The 24,528-nt window shown below is 39.1% G+C and overlaps 1 protein-coding gene and 1 long non-coding RNA gene across 2 annotated transcripts in view; one reads left to right on the top strand and one right to left on the bottom strand.

The window, feature by feature from the left end:
* Positions 1–5,368: 5,368 nt before the first annotated feature.
* cfap77 (cilia and flagella associated protein 77) overlaps positions 5,369–24,528 on the bottom strand; it is a 135,085-nt gene continuing 115,925 nt past the window's right edge. Inside the window, exon 7 of the mRNA XM_059993790.1 lies at positions 5,369–5,598. Within this exon, the coding sequence (XP_059849773.1) occupies positions 5,476–5,598 (123 nt within the window). The 3' untranslated portion in view covers positions 5,369–5,475. The remainder of the gene's footprint in view (positions 5,599–24,528) is intronic.
* The window catches only part of LOC132407382 (uncharacterized), an 85,385-nt gene continuing 82,473 nt past the window's right edge, over positions 21,617–24,528 (top strand). The window contains exons 1-2 of the long non-coding RNA XR_009516459.1: positions 21,617–21,789; positions 21,916–21,955. This is a non-coding gene — a long non-coding RNA (uncharacterized LOC132407382). The remainder of the gene's footprint in view (positions 21,790–21,915; positions 21,956–24,528) is intronic.

Here is a 24,528-nt window from a genome sequence, read left to right as displayed (position 1 = left end):
TGATTCTCATCATCAAAATGAATTATCCTTGGGAGAGAAGCAAAGAATCTCTGCACGTGTGAATTATGGTGGGCTTGGGGCTGTCCAGAACATGGTACCAGGTACACATCCTCCTATGTGTTCCTTGTGGCAACATTTCTGTTGAAACTATTGTTTTTGAGGCAGATAGATGGGAATACAGAGTAGTTTAGGAGGTATTCTGTATAGCCACAATCAGTACCATGGAATGGGTGAGGCAGACATCTTTGTAGTCTCTCTACAGATGCTAGTGACTGGACTGAGGTATTGCCATGGGGTCTTGTAGTTTTCTCTCTGATGACAAGAGCATGCTCCTAGCAATTTGCCAGAGAAAGGAGTTCAGTGGAATAGCTTTCCCTTGCTGGAGGGTTGCTTCTTTTCCCACCTTGTGGATCTAGTTCAAGGTGGAACAAGATAACAACAGATCAGATTCTACTGCAAGCATGTTATTGTCCTGGAAGTCACATGGAAAAAAAAAGGTTGAACAATGCAGAAATCAAGCTTCTCTCCAATGATATGCACTTACTACAAAGTATCAGAATCAGAATCAGGTTTAATATGTCTGTCATTTGTTGTGAAATTTGTTGTTTTGCAGCAGCTGTACACTGCAATACATGATAATAAAAAACTATACATTACAATAATAAGTACACACACACATAGATATACCCTGCACGTATGTGCGTGTGTGTATATATATATATTTATATTGTGTATATTTACACACACACACACACACACACACACACACACACACACACACACACACACACACACACACACACACACACACACATATATATATATATATATAAATAATTGTAAATATACATCAGCACTAGACTTCAAGGCGAATGGTCCTGAGTTTGAGGTCTGGCCAATTCCTTGCATGCTTTCCATCTGTACAGGGCGGAAACTCGTAAAGAACAGCCAAGCAGGAAAAAAGCCGCCTGATGCGCCATAAGGCAAAAAGGGACTATATATATATATATATATATATATATATATATAAAGTTAAATAAGTAGTGCAAAAAGAGAGAGCAAAAATAGTGAGAAAGTGTCCTGGATTATGAGGAATCCTTAATAATTGGTGCCATCTTTCTGAGGCATTGCCTTTTGAAGGTGTCCTCAATGCTGTGCAGGCTGGTGCCCATGATGGAGCTGGCTACATTTATAACTTTCAGCAGCTTTTCAAAATCCTGTGTAATGGCCCCTCCATACCAAATGGTGGTGCAACCTGTTAGAATGCTCCCCACAGTACCTCTGTAGAAATTTTCTAGTGTCTTTGGTGACATAAGACCTTAAGATGTTATAGCTGATCCATTTTCCCAATTCCTTGCCTTCTCCCTGTATCCCTTCATGCCCTGACTAATCAAGAGACTATCAACCTCTCCCTTAAATATAGCCAAATGACTTGGCTTCCACAGCTGTCTGTGGTAACAAATTCCAGTTTCACCACTCTCTGGCTAAAGAAAGTCCTCTTCATCTCCATTCTAAAAGGATGCCTCTCTATTCTGAGGCTGTGTCCTCTGGTCCTAAACTCCCCCACCATAGGAAACATCCTCTCAGCAACCACTCTGTTGAGTCCTCTCAGTCTTTGATAAGTTTCAATGAGATACCCCCTCATTCTTCTCAATTCCAGTGAGTATGAGCTGCTCTAAAAAGTCTTCTTGTAGGCATTCTAGAAATTCCCGCTCTTGGGATCCAGCACTATCCTGATTTTCTCCAATCTAGCTGCATATTGAAATCCCTCGACTATTGTAACACTGCCCTTTTGACATGCATTTACTGTCTCCTTTGACCACATCCTTTCTACTGTTTGGGGGTCTGTATATAACTCTCAACAAGGTCTTTTTACCCTTGCAGTTCCTTAGCTCTATCCACAATGATTCACTATCTTCTGATCCTAAATCACCTCATTGTAATGATTCAATTTCAATCTTTTTCCAGCAGAGCCACACCAAACCCCTCTGCCTATCACCCTGTCCTTTCGATACAATGTGTATCCTTCGATGTTAAGCTCCCAGCTATAATCATCTTTCAGCCACGATTCAGTGATCCCAAAACATCATACATGTGATCTGTATCCGTGCTACAAGTTCCTCTAACTTATTCGGTTTACAAATATAACACCTTCAATCCTGTACTCACCCTTTTTGATTTTGTCCACCTTTTACATTGCAGCTCATCCTGTTCTCTGCAATTTTGCTCTATCATCAGCTACTCCTTGCTAGCAGTTCCACTACACATTGCCTCTGTTTGTAAACTAACTACCTCATCTTCAGCACAATCACTCCAGTTCCCAACCCCCTGCCAAATTAGTTTAAACCCTTCCAAACAGCTCTAGCAAACCTCCCCACATAAGGTATTGGTCTCCCTCAGGTTCAGGTATCAGCTGTCCCTTTTGTACAAGGTCACATCTTACCCAGAAGAGAACCCAATGTTCCATGAATCTGAAGCCCTGACCCCTGCACCAGTTCCTCAGCTACACTTTCACCTGCCAAATCATCTTATTCTTACCCTCACTTGTGTGTGGCATGGGCAACAATCCAGGGATTACTGCCTTGGAGGTCCTGTTTTCAGCTTTCTACCTAGCTCCCTAAAATCTCTCTTCAGGACCTCTTCACCTTCTCTACATGCATCATTGGTGCCAATATGTACCATGACTTCAGGCTGCTCATCCTCCCCCTTTAGAATGCCATGGACCCGATCTGAGGTATCTCTGACCATGGCACCTGGGAGGCAACATATCACCTGGGTGTTTCTATTTCTATCACATCCAGAGAATGCCATCTCTGTTCCTCTGACTATGGAAGGTGCAGATGTGCTTATCTGAGAGACTGCAGGTCTCCCAGAAGTCACACATCTCACACACTGCCTCCCTCTGGAGCTATTCTCACTGCACTACTAGTTTGTCTCCTCAAACTCCTAATTAATTTTAGCCGCTGTCATGCCTCTGTTGTAATTTTAAATGCATCATTATGTTGGGGCCAGGACAGATCTTTAGAGATGTTGACACTCAAGAACTTGAAACTGCTCACCCTTCCACTGCTGATCCCTCAGTGTGTGTTCCCTTGACTTCCCCTTCCTGAAGTCCACAATCAACTCCTTGGTCTTACTGATGATGAGTACACTGTTGTTCTTACAACATCACTCAACCAGCTGATCTATCTCACTCCCGTATGCCTTGTCACAATTTGAAATTCTGCCAACAATAGTTGTGTTGTCAGCAAATTTATTGATGCCATTTGAGCTGTGCCCAGCCACACAGTCGTAGGTGTAGAGAGAGTAGAGCAGTGGGCTAAACATGCATTCTGATGTGTCAGGGAGTACAAGGTGCTATTTCCAGTCTGCACGGTCTATGATCTCCCAATGAGGAAGTCAAGGAACCATCTGCAGAGGAAGGTACAGAGGCCCAGGGTTGGATATGTTCATTAGAACTGAGAAAATGATTGTGTTAAATGCTGAGCTGTAATTAATAAACAGCAGCCTGATGTAGGTATTATTATTATCCAGGAATTACAAGGCCGATTGTAGAGACAGTGAGCTTGCATCTACTGTAGACCTATCGTGGTGATAGGCAAATTACAGCAGGTCCAGGCCCTTGCTTAGGCAGGAGTTCATTCTAGCCATAACCAACCTCTGAAAGTACTTCATCACAGCAGGTGTGAGTGCAAATGGGCAATGGTCATTGAGGCAGCTCACCCTGGTCTTCTTGGGCACTGGTATGATTGTCATTCCTTTTGTAGCAGGAGGGAACCTCCGACTGCAACAGTGAGAGATTGAAGATATCCTTGAACACTCCTGCCAGTTGGTTGGCATAGGTGTTCAAAGCCCTACCAGGTACACATTCAGGGCCTGAAGGCTTGTGAGGGTTTATCCTCATGAAAAATATTCTATCACCCTACACTGTTATGATTGTATATGTGGTATACCAGCAGAGAATGACACCAAACTAAAATTGGTGCCACATCATACATATAAAATATATATATCTGTTTTAGTTTTTTTATATTTTTATTTGACACTTTCACTGCACACAAATGATGATTAAACCATTGAAAACAAGACAATTATATCTAGGGGTAAGACAGTACACCTGAAACAATAACTCTGCTACTGGTCCTCAGACTGAATGCAACTAACCTACAAAAACATTACAAATAATTCACGGAAGAGTTAGAAATGAGCCGAAAATGTTTTGCTATGTTATCCCTGCTCACTAACTGGGTTACCTGCACTAGCTACCTCATTGTTTGCAGACACATAACGGCCATTGGCACAAGTCACATGGGCATTGTAACATATAATAATCAATATTGGGATCATTTTGAGCTGTTACCTACCAGGCTTTAATTGATTTCAGCAAATTATCATAATGTTTCTGGGAAGATGGCACAATCTTGGAATTTTGAACAAAGTTTGTACTTTTTTACCTACCAGAATTTCAGCATTGGCAGCATGGCCAGAGTAAGGCATGTCTAATGAATGACCTTACATAAGGCTCATACCCATGATAAGCTAAGTTGGAAGCATTCATTCTCTCCCTGCCGAGGCTGTCAATGGGTCCAAGTTCATTTTACCTCTGAGTGTTACCAGAATCAAAATGTTTTACCTTTAAAATATGGTTAGGAGATGTTGTCTTTAGTCAGAGTATTGATTATTGTTTAATTTTTCAAATATAGTCTTGTTAGTCTTCTTCCTCTACTCTATTGGAATGTTATATTGATCAGAATTTCCTAGTGGACTAGTTCATCAGAACTTCTGTTGGTTTTACAATATACACATTCCCTTCAGCAACAACTGGTTCAACAAATAAAGTCTCTTCTGTAGGGAGGGGCTATCTAATGGCTTATATAAGGGCATAACTTTAAGGTGATTGGAGAGAAGTATGAGCAGGGTGTCAGAGGTAGATTTTTTTTACAGAGAGAATAGTGGATGTGTGGATTATGCTGCCAAGTGTGATGGTAGAGACAGACACGTTAGGGACATAGAGGCAGATGCATTAGGGACATAATGCAACACGGACTCCATTCCACTGGAGCTTGTATATTCTCCTTGCAACCCAATGAGTTTCCTCCAGGTGCTCCAGTTTGCTCGCATAGTAGGTTAATTGGACATATGGGTGTAATTGGATGGTGTAGACTGGAAGAGCTTTTTACCATGTTGTATCTCTAAATAAAATGAAATATAAAAGACTCTTACATGGAAGAAAGAAACTATGGGCTATATGGGAGGTCAGCATGAGAATGATCTTGGAGTAGAATAAAAGGTAGGCATAACATCATGAACTAAAGGGCCAGTACCCTGCTATACTGTTCTACCTTAATTTACAGACAAAGTCTATGTAATCAGATAACTAAAGAATAAATTTAATGCTTATTAAGACAATTACATATTTCAAATATCTGCAGCATGTACATTAAAATCTATTTATTTGCAAGTTGAAGCAAGTAGTTAGTCAAAAGCATAGACACCTTGCCCATTGGGACCGCTCCTTGCTGCAGAATCCAGGTAGTGAGCTTTCAAGGCTGCCTTACGAGCTTCAGCACTTCGGAATGTATCAAGGTGAGGTCCAATCTGCACAAAAAAAACAATACATCAAAGACATGTGATTGGTCAATTTGAAAAGAAATAATCTCCCTCCCCTTTCTCGATATCCATTTCCGACACCTCCCTCCCGCTTCTCGATCTCTCTGTCTCTATCTCTGGAGACAGTTTATCTACTGATACCTTTTATAAGCCCATTGATTCTCATAGCTACTTGGACTATACTTCTTCCCACTTGTAAAAATGTCATCCCCTTCTCTCAATTCTTCTGTCTCTGCTGCATCTGCTCTCAGAATTTCATTCCAGAACTAATGAGAGGTCCTCCTTCTTCAAAGAAAGGGGCTTTTCTTCCTCCACCATTAATGCTGCCCTCACTCGCATCTCTTCCATTTCACATGTCTACCCTCACCCTATCCTCCTGCCAACCCATGAGGGATAGGATTCCACTTGCCCTCACCTACCACCCCATCAGGTTTCATGTCCAGCACACAATTCTACGCAACTTCCACTATCTCCAAAGGGATCCCACCACCATGCACATTTTTCCCTCTTCCACTTCCCAGTTTCCACAGGGTTGCTCCCTCCACCATTCTCTTGTCCAATTAACCCTCCCCACTGATCTCTCTCCTGCTACTTCTCCTTGCAAATGGAACAAGTACCACACTTGCCCCTACACCTCCTCCCTCAGTACCATTCAGGACCCCAAACAGTCCTTCTGGGTGAGGCAACAGTTCACCTGTGAGTCTACTGAGGTCTGGTGCTCCTGGTGTGGCCTCCCATATATGAGACCCAATGTACATTGAGAGACTGCTTCGATAACCACCTACAATCTGTCTGCCAGAAAAAGCAGGATCTCCTGGGTTCCACCCATTTCAATTATACTTCCCACTCCCATCTGACATGTTAGTCCATAGCCTCCACTACTGCTGGAATGAGCCCACACTCAGGTTGGAGGAGCAACACCAATCTAATGGCACAAACATCGATTTCTCAAACTTCTTGTAATTGCCCCTCCCTTCTCCTTCATAATTCCCCTATCTCACTTTTACTCCTTACTTGCCCCTCACCTCCCTCTGGTGCTTCGCCCTTCCCTTTCTTCCATGACTTTCTGTCCTCTCCTATCAGATTCCTCCTTCTCCAGCCCTTTACCTCTTTCACCAATCGACTTCCAGCAGTTTTCTTCACTCCCTTCCCCTCCCAGTTTCACCTATCACCTACCACCTTGTACCTTGTCCTTTCCTCTTCCACCTTCTTACTCTAACTTCTGATCTAATTTTTCCAGTCTTGATGAAGGGTCTCAGCCCGAAACATCGACTGTTTACTCTTTTTCATAGATGCTACCTGACCTGCTGAGTTCCTCCAGCATTCTGTATGTTTTACAACAATCTTTAATTTCCTGCTTGATAACTTAAGAATAGTTTCCATGACCTAGAGCACTTAAACCCACTACCAATGTTATGATTTCACATTTGGCTGATTTTAACTTTACAAACAGAAGTATTTTAGTGAACAGAAATTGTTAGTAGCATAGATTCAGATAACACAAACACCAGGTTTATGAATCTATTTTTTAGGTTCATGATATCTTTTAATAAAGACTAAGTAAAAAATCTTCAATTCTTCACTTTAAGACTTTGATACTATTTCTTTTGAATTATAATTTTTCTCAGTTCTCCATTTGTAAAACTATAAATTGTGGGTTGTTTGTCACATTTTCCATTTCTTCATTCATAAGTGTGACAGAAATTCAATGAAATGATGCAAGTTTCATCAAAAAGCATATGGCAAGGAAATAAAAAGAATGAAAAACGCACAGGTTGGTTTGACTGTAAGGGCTACATTGTTCCATTGAAGGGACCAGAAAACCAAATAATGCATTCAAACAAAATAGGAATAAATTACACAAAATTGAAAAGAGCATTAAATAAGTTTTGTGCTTTTATGAGAAGGATAACATCTCAATGCCTGTAAGGGAGGTCATTTTAAAGTAACAAATCAAGTTAAGGTGTTGCACCCAGGGTACAATTCTAACAAAGTATTGTGCCAGTGGCCTGGGATGATAATGTTTGGCTTCCAAAAATACAACCATCTTATTTTTCAGGCCAATGAATGAGTGTCCACCATTTCCTTTGCTCCCAGTATTCCACGGATTCCCTAGTGGAATACTCCAGCTGAAATGCGCCTTCGTTGCTAAGGGAACTTCTCTATCCAATACTCCTGGAACCAGAATGTGGCTCTGGAGAACTGAGCATTGCTGTGTAGGAGTCACCTGCGGAAACTCTTAGTTTGACTTCTTCCCTAATCATGTTGATAAGGCCGTAAACAACCAGGTTAGATTTTTGGCTGTATACGGATGCGAGTGATCTTTTATGTAGTCATATAGATCGCAGTGTCATAATGGTGCTGTACATACTTTTTCTGTTAGGCATCACTGTGCAAGGCCTACAGGTTGTGTGTGTACATGGTGCTCAACTGTTACTCTCTGTCAGAAAGAATTCATTTGAAACTGCTGTCCACTTCAGGAAGAAACTAAAGTGGATGTCATTTTGTTCAAAACCAAAACAGTGCAGATGCTGCAAGTCTGAAATTAAAACAGAAATGCTGGAAGTACATTTCAGGACAAGCAGCAAGTGTGGAAAGAAAAATGTTAGTGTTTCAGATCAATGATCTTTTATCAGAATTCATTTATTGCTACTGACACTGACAATTGAAAAGCCTTTTATCTAATAAAGAATGTTTCTTGCTGGAATTTATGTTTAATGCAAACCTCTTCATATATTTTAAGTAGAGTTTTTGCTTGAAATCCTTATTGAATTTATTATTCACATGCACTGCAATTGGATCCTTGACTTCCCAACATGAAGACCACAATAACTGCGGATCAGAAATGACATCTCCACCTCGCTGACAATCAACACTGGCACACCACAAGGATGTGGGCTTAGCCTATTGCTCTACTCTCTCTACACCCATGACTGTGTGGCTAGGCATAGCTCAAATGCCATCTATACATTTGCTGATGATACAACCATTGTTATCAGAATTTCAAATGGTGATGAAAGGGTTTACGGGAGTGAGATATACCAGTTAGTTGAGTAGTGTCACAGCAACAACCTCGTACTCAATGTCAGCAAGACCAAAGAGCTGATTGTGAACTTCAGGAAGGGTAAGATGCGGGATCACAAACCAATCCTCAGTGAGGGATCAGAAGTGGAGGGAATGAGCAATTTCAAGTCCTTGTGTGTCATTATCTCTGAGGACCTAACCTGGACTCAACATATTGATACAGCTATAAAGAAGGCAAGACAGTGGCTATATTTCATTAGGAGGTTGAAGACATTTGGTATGTCAACTAAAACAATTGAAAGCTTCTACAAATCTACCGTGGATGGAGCATTCTGACTGGCTGCATCATCGTCTGGTATAGAAAAGGGGGGGGGGGGGGCTAATGCACAAGATCAAAATAAGTTGCAGATTCTTGTAAAATTAGTCAGCTCCATCATGGGTACTAGCCTCCGTAGTATCCAAAACATCTTCAAGAAGTGGTGTCTTGGGAAGGCAGCGTCTATCATTAAGTATCCCCATCACCCAGGACAAGACCTCTTCTCATTATTACCATTAGAAAGGAGGTATAGAAGCCTGAAGGCGCACACTTAATGATTCAGGACAGCTTCTTCCCCTCTGCCGTCCAATTTCTAAATGGACATTGAACCCATGAACACTACCTCATCACTTTATTTCTTTTTTTGCATTACTTATTTTAACTTAACTATTTGATAGACATTTATATATCTATTAAGTATACATATTTAATGTAACTCAGTTTTTAAAAATATTTATGATTTATTTCATTGTACTGCTGCCATAAAGTTAATAAATTTCACAATATACGCCGGTGATACAAAATCTGATTCTGATTGTGATTCTGATTCTGATTCAGTATACTTTTGACACTAATCCACAGCTAGAAACAATTTATCTACATCTATTGTATCAAACCTCTTTATAATTTAAAAGATATCGAGTAGTTTACATCCCTTTATCACTCCTTTTTATGAGAAATCTGCCCAGCCTAATGGTTATAACTGATTTATAATTGATTAATAACATATAAAACAGTTGACAATGAGTTCTGTTCTGGTTCTGCAGGCTTTGCAAGCTGTAAAACTCATAGTTTTATCTTTTATCTTCAACTTTTATCTTTCAGTTGCTGATACTGCCTTTTCTTAATTCTGCAAATCTCTGGAATATCTAAATAATTATAATCTCCAGAGCAAAAAGTATCATTCTAATATTTATTTTGGAATTCCAGTGAATACATAATAATCCTAAGAGTGTAAGAAAACTATAAGTTTCCATCAATCTTTGACAATTCAAGGAACTTACAAACTATCTATGAGAGTTTAGGAATCTTGAGATCTCTACTGCTAAAACTGTGAAATTTGTGTTTTTATCTTTGCAAGTTTAAAAACCCTTGTCATATTTTTAAATAATTGACTTAGCCCCTGAAATGCTGCATTCAACAGGGTTATGGACTAAAAGCTGAAAAGTAGGATTAGTTTATAGTCTATCAGGGTGTTTGGTTGCACATGGAAAATTAGTTTAAAAATTGCTGTGGATGATTTTCTAAAATAAAACAGAAGTACACTTTCAAGTTGAAAACCCTTCATCAGAACTCTCTCTTTCCCAGTTCTGATGAAGGGTCTTCAAACTGAAATGTTAACTCTGATTTTCTTTCCACTGATGCTGCCTGACCTGCTGAGTGATTCTAACAATTCTGTGTTTATATAATGCTGTTCACAATCTCTGGATTGTCTAGGATCCTTTTAGCCAAACAACAGTCCTTTCTAACTGAAATCATTGTTATAACATTGGAGTTAATTTAGAATGGAATGAGCAAACATTTCTGAAATGTAATGCATCCAATAAAATTTGGACCCAGGAAGAGAAATATTCCAAATTGGCTCTCACTCTTTATCAGGTCTTTTGTGTGACATCGTCCAAGAGATGCCTTTACAACATTGTCCTTGGCTATTCAGGTTGTAGCAGTAACAGGACTGACAGATAGAATAGCCAGCAAGAAGACATTACACCTTGTTTACAATCACTAATTGCATTCTTCTATTGTGTTCCCACCACCCACCCACCCACCAAAGACAGGAAGAATTGCAGTCACAGACCACTGATGATCCAGCATGGTCCATCATACAGGAAAAAAACAAACAAAAGGAAAAATTATCAACAATTCTCAAGAGCTGCTGACAACTTGTTAAAAATAATCACACCCACAAAACCTATTATAGTTACAGTCTTGTTCAGCAAGTGGTCCAGATTTGTGTCAGAAAACGTCACAAATACAGAGCCACTCTTATCACCAGTATTCCCTGCTGTGTACACCATCTGCCACTATGTGTTGTTAGTTTTATAATATATCCATGAAAAACTAAAACTATAAGTTCCATTTCTAGATGGACTATAGCAAAGATATATTTGTTTCTTTTACTTCACTCTTCTCCACCATTGCATGAAAAAGCAGCATTTGGACAAGCACTTTAAAAAAAAACTGATGGAGAGGCTGCAACAGTTACTTTTTTGATATAGAAATGCTCTGCAAAAATATGCACAAGGAGCCTGGATGCAAATTACTTAGAAACACATCACTCTACTACTTGACAGAATATAATGAGAATCACTAAATCTTTTATAAGGTCAACACTCCTCTTCCCAAGCAGCTGTCAAACAAAGAAATTCAGCAAAACCAAACTTCCATCGCCTCATTAAACTCAGCAGCCACGGACGACATGTTCCGCCATCAATACAAGTTGTTTTGTGTCAGTAATTTGCAGTAAAAGTCTGATCGAGGGCCTGTGGAGACTGGGGAATCGTTAGCGCTCCAGGAGCGGCTCTGCTCCTAATTGGAAGCATTGGGCATTATCAACTGAGGATTTTCCTGGATCCCTGACAGCTACCGGTGCTGGAATGATTGCCCACTTGTCAGTGTAAAAGACCATTAAAAACAAACAATTTTTCTTTAATTGGAGGCTTGCGCTCGGAGCCCAGGTGAGAAGCCTCATCACTTTCTTTGGGCCTATTGATGATTATGGCTTACTTCAAAATCTGTCTAACAAAATTGAAAGGGTTTTCTTCTCACACTGGAAAGTGTTTTCAATATGACTACAAAAAGCTTGGCAGGTGATTTATATTTTTTTCCTACAGCCTGCAAGGCCGTGATTAACTATCTGTATGTTCATACCACAACTAGAATTGTTAGGCTTCAAAACTGATCAGTGTTATTGAGGCATGCTCACCAAAATGAGGCAGTTTGATTCTATAGCTGGCTTCAGGAGCCAAACGGAGGATTACTGAATTGACCCTAAGTCTAAAACAGGGCCCTTGGGTAGAAGGTCTCTTCAGTTGGCTCGTGCACCTTGACACCCAATGCCTTCATAGTGAGTCAAACAGGTGAAGAATGTATCAATGCCAGATTTTCTAGCTTTAATCATTCCAGTGAAATTAACCAAAAACTTATAAAGAATAAACGATGCTGATTCCAATGTGGAGTTCATTTTTTATATCCATCCAGATTCCATTCCCTGCAGCTGATATTTTTGGACCAATGCTGGCCACCGTACAAAATTAAAGAGTGATTCTAGTGTCAAAGTGTAAAGGAATGTTAAAATGCTATTACTTTGAGAAAATTATGCAGAAGGCAGGTAAGCAAATTTACTGTTGTCAAGAAAGATTGACATCAAAAATTAGATGCCTAAGACACCAGTTGCTATTGTTTGCCATTGAGTGTGCTTTGTAAATTCCATAATTGGAAAACTAACAAGTAACAGGTAGTTGCAGTTAAGTGGTGTACAAGCATGAATGTTTATGAGTGGGGTAAAGATGCTGGTTTTACAATTCATGATAATAATCCCTTTCAAGCTCAATGAAAATGCTACAGGATCAGTCCAAAACCACATTAGTGACACATACATTCTAGATGTTTTATTTCCAGCTGACAATTGGCATCTCATTCCAAGTGTAAACTTGTTAGTAATGTTCAAAGAAAATCAAGGTTCTCAATGAAATTGGATATTGCCATTTTGGAGCAGAAAATGTGAAGGAAAATCAGCAGATCAGGCAGCATTTGTGTAGAGAGAAACAAGACTTTAATTCTGTTTCTCTCTCCCCAGATGCTGCATGATGTGCTTTGATCTAGCATTTTCTGTTTTATTTCAGATTTCCACTACCTGCAATGTTTTACTTTTTGCCATTTTGTCATTGATTGCATCAGCTACCAGAGAAGTAGCTGATGCAAGTATAATAACTTTTAAAAGACTGTAGGGCAGATATGTGGATTGAAAAAGGTTTAGAAGGTTATAGGCCAAACACAGGCAAATGGGATTACCTTGGATGGGGATCCTCTATCAGCATGGAGCAGATGGGCTGAAGGGCCTGCTTCTCTGCTGTATGTCAGTATAAGAATCTGATCATATTATTTACAGGGCAAGAAGGAAAGTCAGTGAAATCAATTAGATCAGAAGCTGTAACAGGAACCAATCAGATTTAATGATAGCTATCATCTATCATTGCTTGTTGGGCCAGAGGTTGAAAAATAAAGTTACAGAAGCCTTAGGTGCCATTCCATCAGGTCAGGAACAGTTATTACCCTAAAACCATCAGATCTTTGAACTGGCGCAGATAATTTCATTCACCACTACTCAGAACTGATGCTATAATCTGCAGACTCATTGTCAAGGACTCCTTACAACTCATTCTCAATATTATTTTTTATTTGCAGTTTGTCTTCTTTTGCACATTGGTTTGTTTGTCAGTCTTTGTCTATTTATGTAGACAGCTTAAATGGTTCAGCAGAGACTAGATGGGCTGAAGAGCCTGCTTCAGTGATTTAGTTTTCAGTGATTTTATGTATATTTGTTTTTGCAAAATTCTATTGCATTTCTTTTTTTCCTATAGATGCTTGCAAGAAAATTCATCTCAGGTAGTATATGGTAACATATACGGTACATACTTTAAGAATAAGTTCACTTTGAATTTTAAAAGATTATTGATTTTACATGTAAGTTGGTTGATATCCTTATTGCATATTTCTAAAACTGAGACTTTGGTAGATTTCCTTCATTTTATAGTTGCTTTAGTGCATAAGGGTGGCACAGTTGCACAGATAATGGAATTGCTAGCTAACAGTGACAGAAATCCAGCTTCACTTGGATGTGGTCTGAGTGGAGTTTGCATGCTCTTCTTGTGGTTCTGGACCAAGGCAAATGAATACTGACTTTGTTATAGGTTGTTTTGTTGCGACTGATAAATAGTCTTTGTAACTAAAACTTTTAAGAAATGGTTATGACATTCCCCAACACTTTGAAAGGCATGTTAAAGTGGTGTGTGTAGGTAACCCTGCCAGTTTTGTGAGTCCCCAAATGTTATGCTTATAGCAATCTAATTCCCCTCACTTATGTCTCTGTGACCCAGACTCCCTCACATTTAGTTATTGAGATACAGCATGGAATAGCTCTTACACAAGGAAATCTGCAGATGCTGGAAATTCAAGCAATACACAAAATGCTGGTGGAATGCAGCAGGCCAGGCAGCACCAGCCAGGAAGTACAGTTGACATTTTGGGCTGAGACCCTTTGTCAGGACTAATGGAAAGAAGAGATAGTAAGAGATTTGAAAGTGGGGGGGGGGGGGGGGTTCCGAAATTATAGGAGAAGACAGGAGAGGGAGGGATGAAGCTAAGAGCTGGAAAGTTGATTGGCAAAAGGGATACAGAGCTGGAGAAGAGAGAGGTTCATGGGACGGGAGGACTAGGGAGAAAGAAAGGGGGAGGGGAGCACCAGAGGAAGATGGAGAGCAGGCATGGAGTGATTGTGAGAGGGACACAGAGAGAAAAAAGGGGAAAAACAATAAACAAACAAACAAACAAACAAACAAACAAATAAATAAATAAATAAATAGAAAGATAGACAGATAAATAAATAAATAAATAAATAAATAAATAAATAAATAGATAGATAGATAGATAGATAAATAAATAAATAAATAACTAGATAGGCAGGCAGGTTAAAAAATAAATAAATAAATTGATAAGGGATGGGGTAAGAAGGGGAGGAGGGACATTAACAGAAGTTAGAGAAATCAATGTTCATGCCATCAGGTTGGAGGCTACCCAGACGGAATACAAGGTGTTGTTCCTCCAACATCTTGATAGTAGAGGAGGCCATGGATTGACTTATCAGAATGGGAATGGGACGTGGAATTAAAATGTGTGACCACTGGGAGATCCTGCTTCCTCTGGGACAGAGCGTAGGTGTTCAGCGAAACAGTCTCCTGTCGGAACACCTAGGTTTCACTGACACCTACACAATTTCTGTTTTAATTTAGTTATCCTGAAATAATCTTGGTTCTTTGAACTCAATAACAGTTCTTTTCCTGACGCTCCTCTTATCCTCCTCCATGTGTAGTCACAGGCTTCTCTCTATTTATTGCCACCTCATATTTTCAGTACTCAGTTTATTTTATCTTTGAAAGCTGCTCCTGTCTTTAAATGGTTCATCATGTCCAAATGAAAGTCCTACTGCCCCATCAGCCTACCAGTGAGTTGTTACTCTAAACAGGGGTTCCCAATCTTTGTTATGCCATGGTTCCTACCATTAACCAAGGAGTCTTTAGACCCCAGGTTGGGAACTTCTGCTCTAAAGGCATGTAAATTTCATTTGATTTTTCAAACAATCCATCACCTCGAGAACAATGCCTAACCAATGATTGCTAGCATTGGTTTTCTCGCTGGTAATCACATTGCATGTAGAACATACATCAGCAACATGGTGAAGAATCAACGGTTGTTTCCTAAGCCTATAATATAATTTATCTCTTCCATTTTTAAAGGTCACTTTGTTGGCATAACTTGGAATAGACTTTTCTATCACAGTCCAAATGTAAGTCCAAAGTCCAATGAACAAAAAATCTACTGAACCCAGATCTGAAATTATTAATTGAGCTAACAATTAGCATTGATGAAAGAGTTAGCTGCTTCCAATTATGCCCGAGGAATAGTTTTCCAGCTACTTTGCTTGTTATCCCAGCTCTGATCTTATTGCCCCAGACTCTTCTACCAACAGGAAAAGCTTCTCTGGATCAATACTATCAATTCCTTTCAAACACCAGTTGTAACCTTTTACATCCCAGGGAATATACTGTAAGCTTAGTTTATCTACCCTCAGAGCCTAACACTGGAAATTCTGATAAGATATTGTTGAATCTACATTGCATCCACTAAGGGCAATAAGGTCCTGTCCAGAACCATGTGCATTATAACCTGAGCTTTGTTTAGCTGTAGTTTTAAGCTGGAAGCCTAAAGGCTAGGGGAATCAATCTGCTTCTGAACTTGGAATATTTTAAGATTTGCACAAGTTTCATACTTGGATCCATATCTATTATTTTGCTTTTGGGATATCAAAGCTTTGATTACAGAACCAAGAATCAGCTGTTGAAGCCAATTTGCCTGGTATAACTAGTTTTGGTCCTTGATACTCTTTGACTACTTTTCCCTGATACCCTTTGGAATACATGGGGATAATTTTCTATGTTGAAGGCTGTCTGTAAATAAAATTGTAATTACGAATTACACCAAAAATATAAAACCCTTCCAATTTATTGGATGCTGTCTTCCAAGTTCCTAACTATTCATGCATAACATTATTCCCTTTTCTTCAAGTTACCCACTTTAATCATATGTTGACACGGTCCCTGCTACAACTCTCTGGGCAATATGTTCCATTCTTTATTCCCTCTCACCTGGCTTCACCTATCACCCGCCCGCCTGTACTCCTTCCACTCTCCCCACCTTATTATTCTGTCTTTATCCCCCTTCCTTTCCAATCCTCATGAGGGGTCTCAGCCTGAAACATCAACTGTTTATTCCCCTTCATAGATACTGGCTGACCCAACATTTTGTGTGTGTTATTCCTTGTTCTAATACTTGTTTTGTTGTTTTTGATCCTGCATTTCTGTCCTCTTGATCTAGACCCACCGACCTCATCCCACCATTTATTGAAAACATTCTTGTTAGAAATCCAACTTTGCTCAATGATGCACTCTGCTTTACCTTTGTAATACTAATCCATTGATGAGCTGATATTATTACATAGCATATTCAGAAATTGGGAATGAAGTTACAGGCATCCATTTGCATTCAATACATTGCATCCCTCTTAGTCTTAAACATCTCAATCAATTCATCCTTAATTGCGTCTATTCTACAGAAACAGTACCAAATTTACAATTTCTATCAATTTTTTATAATACAACATAGCAAGCTGATTAATTTAGACTGTTTTTGATATTGTCTCAATGTACTGCTGTAAAGCTCGAAGTCCACACAGTTTTCTTGTTGTTTGTGAATTTTGACACCATTATCTTTAACATCGTATTCATATTATGATTTTTAAATATGAATTGTGTTCCTGCTGCAGAATTGTGTGAGACACTGCCACACATTTCCCAAGGCACTGTAAAGCTATTACAATATACCTCTATACTACCAATCCTATTTAAAACTCTTCCCTATTTTCACATCTTTTACTGTTAATTATTGTTGCTGTTTAGACATAGCAATCAACATTCATTATGTCCCTACAGTCCTTTTGCAGCAGATTAATACAGTTTATTATACCCTAATTCAACTAATTAGTGAGGTTGTCTCATGTAGACTTTTACTGATAATCACAGGCATTTCAAGTCCTATCATGAAAGGCCAAGTTAAATCTTAAAGGAAATATTTCGTCTCCAAGCTGGTTATTGGATTAATTAAGTCATCAAAAATCATATCATATCTCAGTGGGAATTTTAGTGATGAACTATTGATTTAAATCTTCATTTTAATTCAACTACCACAAAGAAGTTCTTGTCAAACGAAAAAGGTGATGGTCTTTTCTTATTGATTCTAATTGTTTCAGTTAAAAATATTTAAGTTCTTAACAGGGATAAAAAGGAACATCGAGGAAGTAACAAAATAAATTGATGAAGGTAGTGCGGTGGATGTGATAGATATGGATTTTAGTAAGGCATTTAACAAGGTTCCCCATGTTAGGCTCAGTTAGAAACCAGGAGACACAGAAACCAGCAAAACATGGCTGTGCGAATTCGGAATTGGCTTGTCCAAAGAAGGCAGAGAATGATAGTAGATGGAGCAAAGCATATCCTGCCTGGAGGTCGTTTACACAGAATCTGTTCTAGGACTTCTATAAATGACTTTAGATGAGGAAGTAGAAGGGTGGGTTACTAAGTTTGCAAAAGACAAAAAGGTTTGTGGTGTTGTGGACAGTGCAGAAGGCTGTCATCGGTTACAACTGGACTTGGACAGAATGCAGAAGTGGGCCGAGAGGTGGCAGATGAAGTTCAATCTGGTAAAGTGTGAGTGATACAATTTGGAAAGTTGAACTTGAAGACAGAGTACAGGATTAATGGCAGGATTCTTAGCAGAGGGACCTTGGAGATCACATCCATAGATCCTTCAATGTTTCAAGCCAGTACTCACCAGTGAAGGATGGTTAAGGATGCATATAATGTGTTGGCCTTCAGTAATTGGGGATAGAGTTCAAGAACTACAAAGTAAAGTTGCAGTTCTATAAAACTCTGGTTAAACCACACTTGTTGTATTATATTTAGTTCTAGTCACCTCATTATAGGAAGGATGTGGAAGTTCTAGAGAGGGTGCAGAGGAGATTTACCAGGATGCTGCCTGGATTAGAGAACACATCTTATGAGTAAAGATTGAACAAACTAAGGCTTTTCTTTTTTGGAGCAAAATAGGATGAGTGGTTACCTAAGAGAGGTGTAGAAGATGATAAGAGGCATAATAGAGTGGACAACCAGCACCTTTTTCCTAAAGTGACAATGGCTAACAAGAGAGGACATAGTTTTAAAGTGATTTGAGGAAAGCATGGTGGGGGGGGGGGGGTAGTCCATAAGACCATATGACATAGCAGCAGATTTAGGCCCTTGAGCCCATCTGCTCCACCATTCAATCATGGCTGATTTTCTTTTCCTCTCAACCCCATTCTCCTGCCTTCTCCTTGTAACCTCTGACACCCTTAATAAAACTAGCACTGACCTGAGCTCATCCCCAGCCTGTGTCTATTTCCCCAGGATAGGAACCGAGGACGTCAAAGAAGAAGATCCAGACATAGGTTTTTTTTATACAGAAAGTGGTAGGTGCATGGAATGTGCTGCTGAGTGTGGTGATGGAGCCAGATACATTAGAAATAATTAAGAGGCTCTTAGATAGGCATATGGATGAAAGAAAAATGGAGGTCTAAGGGAGAGGGAAGGGTTAGATTGATCTTGGTGTAATTTAAAAGGTCAGCACAAAATTGTGGGTAAAAATACCTGTACTGTGCTGTTCTGTGTCATTAAACATTAAAATAATCCTGTAAAACTACTTTGTCAGAAGAAAAATCTACAAAATATAAATAGCTCTCAGCATTTTTATGGGTAAACTGGTAATAGCTGACCTGCTAAATTGTGTGCATAAGTGTGGAACAGAAATCTATCTGGTCTTGTTTAAAAGTGTCATCATTAATTAAATCATAGGCTAATTAGACCAACATGAAGGAAGTGATGCCTTGCAGGTACAAAAATGGATCAGTTTTGTAGACTTGCTTCCTTTTGTTTTGAACTCAAGATGAATGAGAACTACAGTAACAAGAAAATCTACTTTTATAGGAGTTTTAGTAACCAGTTTGAAGTGCTCAACTGGAGTTTTAGCCATAAAAATAAATCTGCTCTGCTGACGATTGATGTAAAATATTTGCTCTGTTTATCTTCACACAGCTGCGGCCTGACCTGCTGAGTATTTCCAATATTTTTTGTTTCACTTTAGATGCAGTTTTGTTTTGATTTTCACATTTATTTGTTTTAATGGTGCAAGGAACTTTATTACTTAATGGCTATCGGTTAGAAATATCTGAAAATCTAATTGGATCTTTAGGAAATAGAACATAGAACAGAAACAGAAACACTGCACAGAAACAGGCCTTCTGCCCACAACGTTGTGCCAAACCAGCTAAAAAGTAAATTTTAAAAACCCAAAAACTAATCCCTCCTACCTACACAATGTTCATACCCCTCCATTTTCCTCATATTCATGTACTTATCCAAATGTCTCTTAAAAGCCTCTAATGTATTTGCCTTGACCACCATACCAGGCTCACATCCAGGCATCCATGACTCTTTCACATCCTCTTTGAACCTATCCCCTCTGACCTTCAATGCATGCCCTCTAGTATAAAGACATTTCTACCCTGGAAGTAAGATTCTCCTTGTCCACTCTATCTCTGCATCTCATAATCTTATAAACCTCCAAAACATCTCCCCTCAGGTTCTGCCACTCCAGAGAAAACAACCCAAGTTTGTCCTCCCCCTCATGATAGCACGTGCCCTCTAATCCAAGCAACATCTAGTAAACCTCTTCGGCACCCTCTCCAAAGCCTCAACATCCTTCCTGTAGTGGGCAACCAGAACTGTATGTAATACTCCCGATGTGGCCTAACCAGAGTTTTATAAAGTTGCAACATTATAACATTATGGACCTCAAGATCTCTCTGCTCAGCAACACAGTTAAGGGTCTTGTCCTTAACAGTGTACTGTCTCCTTGCATTTGCCCAACTGAGGTGCAACACCTCTCATTTATCTGGGTTAAACTCCACCTGCCATTTCTCTGCCCATATCTGCAAGTGATCTATACCACACTGCATTCTTTGCTCGTCTTCTGCACTACCCACAACTCCACCAATCTTGGTAGCATCTGCAAACTTATACCTACATTTTCATCCAGGTCATTTACATACATCACAAACAGCAGAGGTCTCAGCACAGATCCCATTCTATGAAGATAACTTTATTTTCACAGAACGACAGGTGATCAGAAACCTCCCAAAGTGCTCTATAAGACAATTTCAAAAAATTTGATACCAAGACACTATATAGGATGCATGACCAAAACTTTAGTCAGAGAGGATTGAGCAAGCACTTTAAGGGGAAAAGATATAGAGAGAAATCTAGTGGGTGTGAATTCCATAGTTAAAGATCGGAGCAGTGTCACTCATGGTCCTAATAGTGTGCAGGTGCAACATGGGCTGATCCAGAAATGGAGGAGCGTTCTTATTTCAGAAGGGTCATAGAATAATAGAAGAATAAAGCACAGAAACAGGACTTTTTCCACCAAATTTGTGCCAGACTTACATGAATCCAATTATTTTCTGCTCAGTAACTTCTCCCAGCTTCCCAGGAGTGGAGATTGTGAAGCGGTAAAACAGTGGTTCATCAGTATGCATGTAGAAATTGACACCATATTTTTGGATGTGAGCATACATATGAATGCTAGGCTGCCATGGGTGATCCTTGGGATAACAGTACAGATGAGGAAAGAGAAACCATTGGAGGTCATTCTGAAGTTTCTGACTGGCAGGCAAAGCAGTTCCTCCTAACGAGATGATTCTGGAAAGGACACTGAAGTGGTTGGGGTGGTCAACTTTGTCAAAGATTGCACACAGATTGAAAAGGATAAGGAAGGGCAGCTAATCTTTTGCTACAATCACACAAGAATTTTTTAATAACACAAAAAACCTATAATCTAGTAGGCATGGAAACCTGATTGTAGGGATTCAAACAAGGAGTTTCAGATAAAGTAAGAATGAACTTGTAGGGTACAACATATCCAAGGACTTTAGGGGGTGGAGTGCAGCTGTAGTTAATTAATAGTTTGCAGGCACAGTAATGGCAAAGTTTTGAGAACAGTGATAATTACAGGTTTGAAAGAGATGAGAAAGGAATAGGGAGATACAAGCAAGAGCCATCAGAAATATAAGCTATGGGCAGAGCCAAGAAGGGAAGTTAGCTATTCGTCAATTTAAGGAGAATATTATTCAAGGCTGCAGAACATGGTTCTTATGCACATAATAGATTACCAGAGGTCAAGAGGAGAGATGGGAGGGAAAGTAGTGATTGGTTGATTAGTGGGTGGGGCTGAGAAGGAATATTAACATTCTGAGTAAGGAAAGAAAATAGAAAATTCCCTCAATATTGGTGACAAAGTCTACTGAGCTCTGTATTCATTTTGCTAGACATAAGGGTTAAGGAGACTAGAGAAAGGAGTTTAATGTGAGAGACTACATAAGTGAAAAGAAGCTCTGGTTACTTCTGCAGTTCAAGGTGAGGCTGGGATAGTGAACAGTTTTACCAGTTGATGACAAGGCCTTACTTAATCAGCTAATTGTGGTCCAAATGGATCTGGTAGTGAAAAGGTTTGTTGTGTTCATTCAAGTCTGTTTTCTTTAGGCTCAAAGGAAAGCTTTACTTGGAGATGGCCAGGCTGAAGGTAAGTTACATTTTTAACAGGGATTAAGAGGTAAGGGTTTGGTAGAGCAGACCAGTAATTGCAGAAAAGTTCTCATTTTTATTAAAACACAGCCTAGTCTTACCACAGTGCTGAGTTCATTTAAGCCTGACTCTTAAAGGTATATAATGTATACAATTCATTTTTCATTTGTTTATGGTTGGAATTGTTATTTCCAGAAAAGACCAAAGATGCCATCAATAAGAAAGGCAGATGGTTATTTCCCAGCAGTTTGAGTTTCAGAAATGCAGGGGAAGAGATGGAGAGGGTGAGGGATTGACTATGGTGTGTAAGCTGCCCCCTTCAGATCTCCAGCGATTCACACAATCTGCTGAACACTGAAGGGTCGTGTTCTTTCCTTGACATTACCTGGTAGAACAGCCTTGGGCTGACAGGCAACTTATAAAATGATTACTGACATATGCTAATGGGACACATACTTACAGGGTGTCCTAGGAATTGAAAAATGTAATATGCAGAGAAATTTCGGATGGGGCTTGGACACAGCTTGTTTCCTTCAAAGCATATTCCAATGACAACAATTTTGAAGATCTTTTCTTTATTTTTGAGTTTCCCGTGTCTATTTTCTTCCCATTCTAATCCTTTAAATTTGAACAATGAATATTCACAGTAGATTTGAACAAATTCAGCTTGTAATATACTGTGCAAAATTCTAATCTGCTTTTGTGTTGTGTTATGGAGCAGCCCTACTAAATTAATTTATTCTTTCTACTTATGATACAATTTTAAAGTAAAGTAAATCACTGTTTCAGGTGCAGAATTACAAATAAGTGTTGTGCTCCTCGAATGATTAGGTGTACTATTTTGGTTCCATTTTTTCCTCTGTCTTTCTGCCCTTTCCTTCCCCACCCCCATCATTTCACATAAGGACATTAAGTGTGGGCAAATGTGACTTGAATTAATAATCTAAGTATTTTCAAGTAGCAGGTACTAAGACCTTGAGAAACTTAATATGACTAGAACACCAATTTGTACCCTCAGTCTGCCCTACTAGTATTACTTCAGCATTGCTTGTTTCACCCTTGATTGCTCTGGAATCGTTCATTTTTATGTGAACATAATTTTTATCTCAAATGAAAAGTATCCTAACAGTTCTTTCTTTCTATGTACTGAGACAGTACAAAGAAGAAGGACCTCGTGTACTAGGGATTAATTTAAGGCTGTAATCTAATACTGGATCTAAGTGACTTGACCTGCAATGATTGTTGGTGCTAGATGGGGTGGTTTGAGTTTCTCAGAAACTGCTGATCTCCTGGGATCTTCACACTCAACAGTCTCTGAAGTTTGCACAGAATGGTGTGAAAAGCAAAAAAAAACATTCAGATCTGTAGGTAAAAATCTCTTGTTAATGAGAGAGGTCAGAGGAGAGTGGCAGGGATTAGTTCAAGCTGATGGGAAGGTGATAGTAACTCAAAAACTATGTTATAACAGTGGTGTGCAAAAGAGCATCTCTGAATGTACAACACATCAAACCTTGAAGTAGGTGGGTTACAGCAGCAGAAGACTACAAACATATGGCTAGAATTTATTAGGTACAAATTTATTAGGTACAGGAGGTACCCAATAAAGTGGCCACTGAGTATATTTATTTCAAAGTGAAAGGTGTAGAATGTTATTGTTTTTCAGAATGCTTACTATTAACTTGATGCTTGTAGTTATAATTTAAAAACCATTTATTAAAAATTAATAGCATTTTCAAAGAACTTTGTCATATTGCCATTCAGCCAGTGAACTAACTGCATTGCGGTGATATCTGCATTGGGGATCCCTTCACTAGCCCTTTTTCAGAACAAATGACAGCTTTTTTAACCTTTGTTACCTTCTAACCCTGATTAAAATCTTTTAAAAAAAAAAACAAAACCTGAAAGGCATTCAATGATAAGGAATTAAATCTAGTAATACACCTGCAGTCTCAAATGGAAATTGCTGTTGCTGCCACAGTAAAAGGCAAATGTAAAAATATGTCAGATGCCTTTAAAACAAAGATATTGGTTCTTATCCCTGATGTACATTGCAAACATCTCGCAATTGAGACAATGGACTGAGCAATGTAAAACTAAAATACAACCAGATTAAATTTAACTTGGGAAATTTGAATTTCTTACAGGATCTGTTGATACCATCAGATTCCACAATTTTTCCACTGTATTATGATGCAAATTTTAAAAAAATGTTATACAAGATGTAACATTTTAAAAGTAAGCTGAATATCTGATGGTGTGACCTCCAGTGGACTTTGAAATAATTTCTCATTGTCTGCATAAGTAGCATCTTTACCATGATGAAGCTATTTGATCTAGAAGTGATATCACATAGTGCTTCTTCTTCCCAGCGTTGTATGGGAGAAAATAGACTTTACTCAGATATCTAATGAGCATTTCTGGCATGAATTACATCTGCAAGGCTGACATCATCCCCTCTGCATTGCTCTTTTAAGCCCACTGATTCCCTCACCACTGTACCCACTTAGACTCTCTGATCTGCTGTGGTCATGACCTTTATCAACAATTCCTCAGATAATGTAACCTTCCACC

This window comes from Hypanus sabinus, chromosome 18 (assembly GCF_030144855.1).
Source record: "Hypanus sabinus isolate sHypSab1 chromosome 18, sHypSab1.hap1, whole genome shotgun sequence".
NCBI classification, from domain to species: domain Eukaryota; kingdom Metazoa; phylum Chordata; class Chondrichthyes; order Myliobatiformes; family Dasyatidae; genus Hypanus; species Hypanus sabinus.
The sequence above is the reverse complement of the archived record's forward strand: the minus strand, read 5'-3'. Positions and strand labels throughout refer to the sequence as shown.